Below are 12,187 nucleotides of genomic sequence, written 5' to 3'. Positions count from 1 at the left end.
TTTACCTCTTGCAACAAAGGACGATCCCTGTACCTTCTTGCTTTTATTGGAACGAAAAGACTGCAGTTGATAATGCGGTACCTTCTTCGCATGCTGCGGGGGAACATAAGGTAAAAAATTCGATTTACCGGCCGTAGCAGTAGAGACAAGGTCCGAGAGGCCTTCTCCAAACAACTCCTCCCCCTTCTAAGGCAATGACTCCATATGCCGCATTGAGTCGGCGTCTCCCGTCCACTGTAGGGTCCACAAGAGTCGCCTAGCAGAAATAGACATAGCGTTTAATCTGGAGCTTAGTAAACAAATGTCTCTCTGAGCATCCCTCATATACAAGGCAGCATCTCCGATATGCTCAATGGTCATTAGAATGGTATCCCTATCTAAGGTGTCAAATTCCGTAGATAAGGAGTCTGCCCATGCCACGACAGCACTACAAACCCAGGCCGACGCCATGGCCAGTTCTAACGATAGTTCCTGAATGTGTGTAAATGTGCTTCATGGTAATTTCCTGCTTGCGATCAGCAGGATCCTTGAGGGAAGCAGTATCCGGAGAAGTCAGTGCCACCTTCTTGGATAAGCGTGTCAGTGCCTTGTCTACTTTAGGCGAAGATTCCCATCGTATCCTATCCTTCTGTGGAAAAGGATACGCCATAAGAATCCTTTTGGGAACATGTAGTCTCTTATCCGGAGTCTCCCAAGCCTTTTCGCACAATTCGCTTAGCTCAAATGAGGACGGAAACGTGACCTCAGGCTTTTTCCCTTTATACATGTGAACCCTCGTGTCAGGGACAGGGGGTTCCTCAGTGATATGCAAAACCTCTTTTATGCTAATAATCATGTATCGAATACCCTTTGCCACCTTGGGCTGTAATTTTGCATCCTCATAGTCGACACTAGAGTCAGTATCTGTGTCGGTATCTGTGTCAGCGACCTGGGATATGGGGCGCTTTTGAGACCCTGAAGGTCCTGGCGCCACAGGGACAGGTACGGTCTGGCTACCTGACTGATCCCTAGCTTCAGCCTTGTCTAACCTTTTATGCAGGAGATTCACATTTGCATTTAAGACATTCAGCATATCCACCCAGTCCGGTGTCGGTGTTGCCGACGGCGACATGACATTCAAGCACTCCCCTCCACATTAAGCGAGCCTTCCTCGTCAAACATGTCGACACACGCGTACCGACACACTTCACACACACAGGGAACCTCTTTTCTGAAGACAGTATCCCCTTCAAGGCCCTCTGGAGAGACAGAGAGAGAGTATGCCAGCACACACCCCAGCGCAATGACCCTGGAGACCAACACAAAATGTTTTTCCCCCAGCCGCGCTGTATAATATGTTATCCGCCAATTATGTGCCCCCCTCTCTTTTAAACACCCCTTCACCGTGTGTAAGCAGGGGAGAGTCCGGGGAGCTTCCTCTCAGCGGTGCTGAGGAGAGAAAATGGCGCTGGTGAGTGCTGAGGGAGAAGCCCCGCCCCCTCGGCGGCGGGCTTCTGTCCCGCTCAAACTTACTAAAATATGGCGGGGGCTCTTTTATATACATGTACAGTGCCCACCTGTACATGTATATTGTCTTTTGCCATAATAGAGGTGTTATATTGCTGCCCAGGGCGCCCTGCACCCTTACAGTGACCGGAGTATGTGAGGTGTATGGGAGCAATGACGCACAGCTGCAGTGCTGTGCGTTACCTCAGTGAAGCTGAAGGCTCCTGCCACCTGACGTCTTCTGACTTCGGTTCTTCTGGCTCTGTGAGGAGAACGGCGGCGCGGCTCTGGGGGTGGACGCCCAGTAAGAACCTGTGTTCACCCCCTCTGGAGCTAATGGTGTCCAGTAGCCGAGGAAGCAGAGCCTATCTTAGACAAGAAGTTCTGCCCCTCTCTCCTCAGTCCCTCGATGCAGGGAGCCTGTTGCCAGCAGTGCTCCCTGTAAAAATGTAGAAAAAATCCAAACAAAAATGCTTTCTAGGCAGAGAACTCAGGGGAGCTCCCTGCAGTGCACCCATCTCGCTCTGGGCACAGTGTAAAACTGAGGTCTGGAGGAGGGACATAGAGGGAGGAGCCAGTGCACACCCAGAATCCAAAGCTTCCTTAAAGTGCCCTATCTCCTGCGGAGCCCGTCTATTCCCCATGGTCCTTACGGAGTCCCCAGCATCCTCTAGGACGTTATAGAAAAAAACAATAAAACTAAAAACTCCTAGGAGCTCCCCTAGCTGTGACCGGCTCCAATGGGCACATTTTCTAAACTGGGTCTGGTAGGAGGGGCATAGAGGGAGGAGCCAGCCGACACTATTAAACTCTTAAAGTGCCCATGGCTCCCAAAAGGACCCGTCTATGCCCCATGGTACTAATGTGGACCCCAGCATCCTCTAGGATGTAAGAGAAAAATTGGTAAGAGCTTCGCTGCAATTTACAACTCAAAAGGAAAAAGCGTGTGCCCCCCACTCAATGTTTTTATTATGGGAAAAATTCCCGGCTTTGAGGCATTATTCTTCAACAACCTGATCACTTATCAAAATTCTGCAACCTTACTGCACATCTACATCACACACCCTATCAAATGACACCTGAACCATCAAAATGTGTGTCATTGCGGAGTAGTTGCTCTCACAAAAACAAAACAAAAATAGCTTTGTTGATTAAATATATATAGGTTTTCCCACCCACTTTAAGGGATAGAAACAATGTTTAGCATATTGCAGTGGTTCTCAACCTTTAAGTTTTCTCAACAGGTCAAGTTTTGAGGATTTCTGTCTGTGGACACAGGTGGGATAATTACGGACCAGCAAAAAAACAGATTCACCTGTGCATGATTAGGAAATCCACCTGTGGGTGATACTTGGGGACTGTAATTGAGAACCACTGGAATATACCAGAGTTTCCCAACTCCGCCATTACTGTCCAGGTTTTAAGGATATCCATGCTCAAGTCCAGATGGTTAAATCAAAGTGACTGAGGCACTAATTAAGTCACCTGTGCTCAAACATGAGTATCCTTAAAACCTGGACTGTAATGGCAGAGTTTGGGAAGCTCTGGTATATCGTACTGAGTAATTTGGGGTTATGATCTTGGAATTATGGTTACATAACTCTTAGTTTTAAAACTGGCAATCTCTATAGAATGCATGCAAGAATTACCTGGGAAGCGTTTTGCAAGTAGTTCCACAGAATTAACGTTAAGGTCCAGCTGATCCACATGATGTTGACTGAAGTAACCAATCTTAAGGTTCCTGAAGGTAGAGAAGGAATGTGTAAGAAAAGTGAGACAATGAGTCTGCATACAAGCTAATGTAGATGTCTGCCATAGTAAAATATTAGACAGGTCTGTCTAAAAGCATATGCAATTGCCGGAGAATCGCGACAATTTTTGCCCGTTTTTTAATTCGACACAATTCGACCGTCGAATTCCGGAAAGTGGGTGCCGAAATTCAACATATTCAATAAAAAACGGATTCGACCGTCCCGCTGTCGAAAAACGGCCGATTTGACGGATTTTGATCCGATTTTTAAAAACGGGGGGGAAAACAAAAAAAAAAAAAATGCGTGGGGTCCCCCCTCCAAAGCATAACCAGCCTCGGGCTCTTCGAGCCGGTCCTGATTCTAAAAATCCGGGGGGAAAACGGACAGGGGATCCCCCGTATTTTTAAAACCAGCACCGGGCTCTGCGCCTGGTGCTGGTGCAAAAAATATGGGGGACAAAAAGAGTAGGTGTCCCCCGTATTTTTTACACCAGCATCGGGCTCCACTAGCTGGACAGATAATGCCACAGCCGGGGGTCATTTTTATACAGCGCCCTGCGGCCGTGGCATTAAATATCCAACTAGTCACCCCTGGCCGGGGTACCCTGGGGGAGTGGGGACCCCTTCAAACAAGGGGTCCCCCCCCAGCCACCCAAGGGCCAGGGGTGAAGCCCGAGGCTGTCCCCCCCATCCAAGGGCTGCGGATGGGGGGCTGATAGCCTTGAAAAAAATGAAAGAATATTGTATTTTTTCCAGTAGTACTACAAGTCCCAGCAAGCCTCCCCCGCAAGCTGGTACTTGGAGAACCACAAGTACCAGCATGCGGGAGAAAAACAGGCCCGCTGGTACCTGTAGTTCTACTGAAAAAAAAATACCCAAATAAAAACAGGAGACACACACCGTGAAAGTAAAACTTTGGGGGTCATTCCAAGTTGTTCGCTCGGTAAAAATCTTCGCATCGCAGCGATTTTCCGCTTAATGCGCAATGTCCGCACTGCGACTGCGCCAAGTAAATTTGCTATGCAGTTAGGATTTTTACTCACGGCTTTTTCATCGTTCTGGCGATCGTAATGTGATTGACAGGAAATGGGTGTTACTGGGCGGAAACAGGCCGTTTTATGGGCGTGTGGGAAAAAACGCTACCGTTTCCGGAAAAAACGCAGGAGTGGCCGGAGAAACGGAGGAGTGTCTGGGCGAACGCTGGGTGTGTTTGTGACGTCAAACCAGGAACGACAAGCAGTGAAATGATCGCAGATGCCGAGTAAGTCTGGAGCTACTCAGAAACTGCTACGAGGTGTGTAATCGCAATATTGCGAATACATCGTTCGCAATTTTAAGATGCTAAGATTCACTCCCAGTAGGCGGCGGCTTAGCATGAGCAAATCTGCTAAAATCCGCTTGCGAGCGAACAACTCGGAATGACCCCCTTTATTTCACACCTGCCGACACACACATACTTACCTATGTTGACCCGCCGACTGCCACACCCCCCTCGTCACTGAAGAATCCGGGGTACCTGTGAATAAAATTATACTCACCTGATCCAGTGTCCAGATTATGATCCACGTACTTGGCAAAAAAAAAACAACGAACACCCGGAGCAGGCGGACTGAAAGGGGTCCCATGTTTGCACATGGGACCCCTTTCCCCGAATGCAGAGACCCCCCCGTGACTCCTGTCACAGAAAGGTCCCTTCAGCCAATCAGGGAGCGCCACTTCGTGGCACTCACCTGATTGGTTCTGCGTGTCTAAGCTCAGACGTGCATTGCACAGCTCCCTCCATTACTTTCAATGGTGGGAACTTTGCGGTCAGCGGTGAGGTCACCCGCGGTCAGCCGCTGACCGCGGGTAACCCCACCGCTGACCGCAAAGTTCCCACCATTGAAACTAATGGAGGGAGCTGTGCGATGCGCTGTCTGAGTTCAGACGCGCATACAGCCAATCAGGAGAGTGCCACGAAGTGGCGCTTCCTGATTGGCTGAAGGGACCTTTCTGTGACAGGAGTCACGGGGGGGTCTCTGTATTCGGGGAAAGGGGTCCCATGTGCAAACATGGGACCCCTTTCAGTCCGCCTGGTCCGGGTGTTCGGTTTTTTTTTTTTGCCAAGTACGTGGATTATAATAAAAGACCACAGGACACTGGATCAGGTGAGTATAATTTTATTTTCAGGTACACGTGGATTCTACTTAGACAAGTGGACAGAGTTCGGCGTGTGAACATAGGTAAGTATGTGTGTGTGTCGACATGTGTGAAATAAAGTTTTACTCTCACGGTGTGCGTGTCCTGTTTTTATTTAAGTATTTTTTTTCCAGTAGAACTACAGGTACCAGCGGGCCCGTTTTTCTCCCGCATGCTGGTACTTGTGGTTCTCCAAGTACCAGCTTGCGGGGGAAGCTTGCTGGGACTTACAGTACTACTGGAAAAAAACAATATTCTTTCAATTTTCTCAAGGCTATCAGCCCCCCCATCAGCAGCCCTTGGATTTGGGGGGGGGGGGGGGGGGACACAGCCTCGGGCTTCACCCCTGGCCCTTGGGTGGCTGGGGGGGGACCCCTTGATTGAAGGGGTCACCACTCAACCAGGGTACCCCGGCCAGGGGTGACTAGTTGGATATTTAGTGCCACGGCCGCAGGGCGCTGTATAAAAGTGACCCCCGGCTGTAGCATTATCTGTCCAGCTAGTGGAGCCCGATGCTGGTGTAAAAAATACGGGGGACCCCTACGCTTTTTGTCCTCCGTATGTCTTGCACCAGCACCAGAGCCCGGTGCTGGTTTTAAAAATACGGGGGATCCCCTGTCAGTTTTCCCCCCGGATTTTTAGAACCAGGACCGGCTCGAAGAGCCCGAGGCTGGTTATGCTTAGGAGGGGGGACCCCACGCAATTTTTTTTCTGATTTTTACCATTCCATTTAAAAAAATAAAAAAATAATATTTAAAAAAATATATAAATAATACTTGTGCCTCCAAAATAGACAAACCAAGTACCTAATCCCTTCTAATATAAATAGATATGCTATTACCAATAAAAAAAACACCAAAAAAAACATGTTTTTAAATTTTTTTATTAGATTCCGCCAAAGTGTGGCGGATTGAAAATGACGAATTTACTGTCTAAAAGCACTGTTGTCGAATTTCCAAACTTCAATTGAATATACTTTTGTCGAATTGCCGCATTTGTACCATTGCAGAAATGTCGAATTTGACAAATGTCGAATTTCAAAAAGTCGAATTTGGAAAGTCCGGTTTTTTTTAATGAAAAGTACTGAATTGCATTGTCGAATTTTTTTTTGGGGCAAAAATGTTTTTCGACATTTTCGGGAATTCGACCGCAATTGCATATACCCCATAGCGGAGAAACGGATATACAGATGCGCTGATCAAGGAGCCTAATTCAGTTTCTCACTGGTGGAAAGGGATAATGTTAATCGTACATCTCACCTGTGTGCATTTCGGATCCCATTCACAGTAGACAGCTCTCCCATCAACAGCTTCAACATAGTGGATTTTCCTGCTCCATTCTCTCCCACCTATAAAATAAAGAGAATTTGATGGTCTCCTATAGTAAATTCCTGTTTGCAAACTTAAGGGGGGTACACACGGAGAGATCCGTGCTTAAAATCTAAGCAATCTTGCTAGATTGCTTAGATTTTAAGCACGGATCTGCCGTGTGTATGCCCTCCAGCGATAGCGATGCGCGGCCCCGCACATCGCTATCGCCGATGCTAGATTGAGCTGCATGCAGGCTCAATCTAGCGAGTCGCTCACTTCACCGTTGTGTGAAGTGAGCGGCCCCCCGTCGGCTTTCCCCCTCGCTCAGCACATCGCGCTGTGCTGAGCGGGGTGAGAGATGTGTGCTGAGCGGTCTGTGTTAAGATCACTCAGCACACATCTCTCCCGTGAGTACCCCCCTTTACTGTGATGTAGAAATATTTGTTCTCACCACACAGATTCGAGACTCTAGGTCTGCAGACACAGAAAGATTCTTGAATATTGGCTTGTCTGAAGAATACCAGAAATCAATTTCATCCAACTGCAGAATTGGGGGAGAAAACTTCTCAAAGCCATCAGGAAACCTACAGGTATAATAAAAATGAGTTAAGCATAATGTAAAAAAAAAAAAAAAAAAAAAAAAAAGGTAAATGTCTACTTTTAGTATACAAAAAAATAGTAGGTAGCTATATACTGTACTCCTACAGTAAGACACTTACTTTAACACCACCTCTGACTCCTTTTCTAAAGGTTTTAGATCTGGCCTATGAAAAAGAACAGGAGAGCACTGAGATTAGTTGTCCCAACACCACTTTCAAATCACTCCCACAAAATTGTAAAACTCACAGTTTCTCCAGCAGTTTGAGTTTACTCTGCACTTGAGAAGCCCGGTTAGCATTGTACCGAAACCGATCAATGAAAACCTGTAATAGTAAGATGATGTAATTGCCTGTACCCAACGAATGTCCTACAATACCTTTCTAGTCTTTTAGTAATTGTTCTGCATTATCAGTTTCAAAAACTACTCAACATTACTGATTTGCATATGTATAATATCATCACCTGTATGTGTTCCCGATACTGGTGCTGAGCCTCGTATTCCCGCTGCTGATTCTTCAAGCGTTCTTCCTTGATTTTCAAGAAGCTCTCAAAGTTGCCACGATACGCCTCCAACCGTTGGCTGTGCAGATGCACAATGTCTGTGGCCACTGCATTTAGGAACTTACGGTCATGGGAAACAACTAGGATAGTGGATGGCCAGGTCTGCAAGAGAAAGTAAAAAAAAACAGGAATTTAATACCTACCGGTAATTCCTTTTCTCCTAGTCCGTAGTGGATACTGGGGTCTTGTACTTGAGTACCATGGGGTATAGATCGGGTGCACGGGAGCCTGGCACTTTAAAAACCTTTAGTTTATGTGTGTGCTGGCTCCTCCCCTCTATGCCCCTCTTACCAGACTCAGTCTAGGAAAACTGTGCCCGAGGAGACGGACAGCAGTGAGGCTACAAGCCAACACACAACCATAAACGAAAGACACATAGTAACATAGTGAATGAGGTTGAATAGAGGCAAAATGCCCATCGGGTTCATCCTGCACTCTGTATTAAGCTGTGCACACTACAATGCACCATCTGAAGTAATGTTTCGTACCAATTGACAACTATATTTTGTACCACTCCCAGTTACTTAATGTCAATATATTAAATGCTATAGCCTTGGATTCTTTTTTCAGCTAGAAAACTGTCCAATTCGTTTTTAAATGCATTTACAGAGTCCGCCATTATTACCTTCTCTGGCAGGAGGTTCCAAATCCTTATTGCTCTTACGGTGAAGAACCCTTTCCTACGTTTTGTATGGAATTTTCTTTCCTCTAGCCTCAGTGAATGCCCACGTGTCCTATACAGAGTTCTATTAATAAACAAATCCCATGCTAACTCTTTATATTAACCCTTTACATATTTGAAGATATTAATAATGTCTCCTCTTTTCAAGGGAATACATACTTAACCTACTAAGCCTTTCCTCATACTGCAGTGTCTCTAACCCTTTAATCAGTTTAGTAGCTCGCCTTTGAACTCTTTCGAGCTCCTCGATATCTTTTTTATAATCTGGTGCCCAATATTGAACACAATATTCCAGGTGCGGTTGTACCAATGATTTGTACAGAGGTAGGATTACATCCTCGTCCATTGTCTCAATACCCCATTTTATGCATGCAAGGACTTTACTTGCCTTCTTTGTTGCATTTTGACATTGTGTACTGTTATTAAACTTATGTATGAGCACCCCCAAATCTTTTTCCATTACTGTTACCCCTATATTTTCCTGATTAAGTGTGTAGGATGCAAGATTATTTTTAATACCAAAGTGCATAACTTTGCATTTTTCAATATTGAACCTCATTCCCCATTTAGACGTCCAGGTTTCAAGTTTAAGTAAGTCATTCTGCAGAGACTCCACATCGATTTCTGAATTACTTACCTTACACAGTTTACTATCATCTGCAAAGATTGACACTGTGCTTTCCAGGCCTATTACTAGATCATTAATAAATATATTGCACAATAGCGGGCCAAGTACAGACCCTTGCGGTATTCCGCTGACTACTAGTGCCCAGCTGGAGAACATCCCATTGACCACTACTCGTTGTACCGATATCCAGCCAATTACCTATCAATGTACAAACAGTATTTCCTAGGCCAAGTTCCCTTAATTTGATGATCAGTCTCCTGTAGGCACTGTATCGAAGGCTTTTGCAAAATCTAAATAGACCACAAGCACTGCTTTGCCCTGGTCAATATTATCACTCACTTCCTCGTAGAAGTCTATTAAAATTAGTTTGACATGATCTGTCCCTCACAAACCCATGCTGACTTCTGCTAATATTAGTATTCCGTAGATAATCCTCTAGGCTATCCCTCAAAATTCCTTCCAATATTTTACCCACTATAGAGGTTATACTAGCTGGTCTATAGTTCCCAGGATGATTTTTAGAACCCTTTTTAAATAATGGCAGCTATACGCCAACCCCTCGGTACCATACCTGTTCTAATTGAACTATAGAAAATAAAGTATAAGGGCCTTGCTAGCTGTGCTCAAAGCTCCATAATAACCCTGAGTATGAACAGCAATTTTTCTCTGAAACCATACCGACAAGGCAGATATGTGAACCTTGAGGAAGGCCAGACGAAGGTCTAAGTCCAGGCCTCGTTGCAGAAAAGCCAGAATTCTGGACGTTCTGAATCTATATGCATCATAATTGTTATCAGCACACCAGGTGAAGTAAGAATTCCAGACGCTGTAATAAATCCGGGCAGATGTCAGTTTGCGGGCCTTCTACATAGTTTGGATAACCGCCTCAGTGAATCCTTTGGCCCTCAGGAGTGATGCTTCAAGAGCCACGCCGTCAAAGCTACCCAGGTCTAGGTAAAGACAAGGGCCCTGTTCGAGGAGGTCTGGGCGCTGAGGAAGTAGAAGGGGATGCTCTGTCGACAGACCGTGCAGGTCTGAGAACCAATGCCATCTGGGCCACGCTGGAGCGATTACAAGTAGTACTCCTCCTTGTTTGAACTTCCGTAGGACCCTGGGCAGGAGCGACACTGGAGGAATTACGTAGGGCAGCTGAAAGTTCCATGGAACCGCCAGTGCGTCCACGAACGCTGCTTGAGGATCCCTGGACCTTTATCCGAAGACCGCAACTTTGTGAATGCGTCGAGACGCCATGAGGTCTACATCTAGTAGGCCCCACCTGTCCACTAGGAGTTGAAAGACTTCTGGAAGAAGACTCCACTCTCCGGCGTGCAAGTCCTGGAGACTGAGGAAGTTCGCTTCCCAGTTCAGTACATCCGGAAAGAACACTGCTGATATGGCTGGCAGATGGCGTTCCACCCAACAAAGGATCTTTGACACTTCCATCATTCTTCGAGTGCCGCCTTGATGGTTTATGTATGCCACCGTGGTGGTGGTGGTCTGACCATACTTGAACAGGCCTGTTCTGTACTAGAGGCAGGGCGAGAATATTTATCATAAGAAATTATTCTTCCTTGGTCCAGCGACCCTAAAAAGAGTGTTGCTCCAACAGCGCTCCCCATCCCCATAGACTGGCGTCCACTGTCAGCAGGACCCAGAAGGAACGGCCCCTCCTGTTCAATTGCTGATTCTGGAACTAGGTCAGCGACAGACGAACCTCCGGAGTCAAAGAAATCATGTGAGATCTGATATGATGAGGTAGGCCGTCCCACTTGGAAAGGTTTAACCTCTGTAGTGGGCGGGAATGAAATTAAGCCAAGTCGAAGGTCGACACCATCAGGCCAAGTACTTGCGTCGCCGAGTATATTGCCCATCTGGGGCGATGAATTAAGGGTCTTATCCTGTCCTGAAGCTTCAGTACTTTTCTGACTGTGCGTGTCCAGGAGTGACCCAGGTGCACCATGCTGTGAGCTGGGACCAGCGAGGACTTCTTCCAATTCATAAGCCAACCGTGGGCTTGCAGGAAGGTTGCCGTCAGTTGCACATGACTGAGGAGGACTTTGCCACAATCCGCAGGTCGTCCAAATACAGCAGGACTCCCTGGCGACGGAGATGGGCCATCATCATGGCCATGATCTTGGTAAAGATCCGAGGAGCCGCAGCCAGTCCAAATGGCAGAGCCTGGAATTGGCAGTGAAGGTCGCCAATAGCAAACCGAAGGAAATGCTGGTGCGACATGGCAATAGGAATATGCAGATATGCATCCTGTATATCCAGGGATACCATATAGTTGACGGGTTCCATAGCCAGTACAATGGAGCGCACTGTTTCCATACGAAACCTGGGCACTCTCACAAACTTGTTCAGTGATTTGAGATTTAGTAAAGGCCAGAAGGACCCATTGTGTTTCGGGACCAGAAACAGGGTCAAGTAATAACCTCTGCCTCTCTGGGATGAGGTACCGGCACAACCACTCCTGTACTCAGGACAGAACACACCACAGTTTGTAGAGCTTGCAACTTCAACGGCTCCAAAGGGAGGATCGTAGTGCAGAACTGGCGAGGGGGACCTCTCTTGAACGAGACAGCGTACCCCCGTGAGAGACAACTTCCAGTACCCATGCGTCTGAAGTGGTCTTTAACCAGACATGGGTGAACTGTAGTAGTCGGCCTCCCACCCTAGGATCCCGCAGAGGGAGACCCGCCCCGACATGCAGCAGGTTTGTCATATTTTGAAGCAGGCTGACGGGCTACCCAGGAGTGTTTTGCCTTGGGCTTTGTGGTTTTGGGAGCACGAGACTCGGGTATGCCTGACCTTTTGCTTTTCCTTGAAGCTGAAAGGAACGAAAAGTGGTACCTTTTGCCTTCTGTGCAGAAGGATTAGTAGTTGGGAGAAAGGCCGTCTTAGCGGTTGATATTTCAGACACTTATTTTAGTCTTCCCCAAACAAAATGTCCCCAGTGAAGGGGAGTACCTCCAAGGTCTTTTTGGAGTCCA

General features: G+C 46.9%; 1 protein-coding gene across 1 annotated transcript in view; it reads right to left on the bottom strand.

The window, feature by feature from the left end:
- Positions 1 to 12,187, bottom strand: part of LOC134909581 (ATP-binding cassette sub-family F member 3) — a 72,621-nt gene that overhangs the window by 18,625 nt on the left and 41,809 nt on the right. Inside the window, exons 9-14 of the mRNA XM_063916590.1 lie at positions 7,786 to 7,986; positions 7,570 to 7,646; positions 7,443 to 7,487; positions 7,175 to 7,307; positions 6,673 to 6,761; positions 3,135 to 3,226 (exon numbers count right to left, since the gene is read on the bottom strand). Of these exons, the coding sequence (XP_063772660.1) occupies positions 3,135 to 3,226; positions 6,673 to 6,761; positions 7,175 to 7,307; positions 7,443 to 7,487; positions 7,570 to 7,646; positions 7,786 to 7,986 (637 nt within the window). The remainder of the gene's footprint in view (positions 1 to 3,134; positions 3,227 to 6,672; positions 6,762 to 7,174; positions 7,308 to 7,442; positions 7,488 to 7,569; positions 7,647 to 7,785; positions 7,987 to 12,187) is intronic.

The sequence above is a fragment of the Pseudophryne corroboree genome, chromosome 4 (assembly GCF_028390025.1).
Source record: "Pseudophryne corroboree isolate aPseCor3 chromosome 4, aPseCor3.hap2, whole genome shotgun sequence".
Classification (NCBI taxonomy): domain Eukaryota; kingdom Metazoa; phylum Chordata; class Amphibia; order Anura; family Myobatrachidae; genus Pseudophryne; species Pseudophryne corroboree.
Note: the sequence above shows the minus strand (reverse complement) of the source record. Positions and strands in the feature narration are given on the sequence as shown.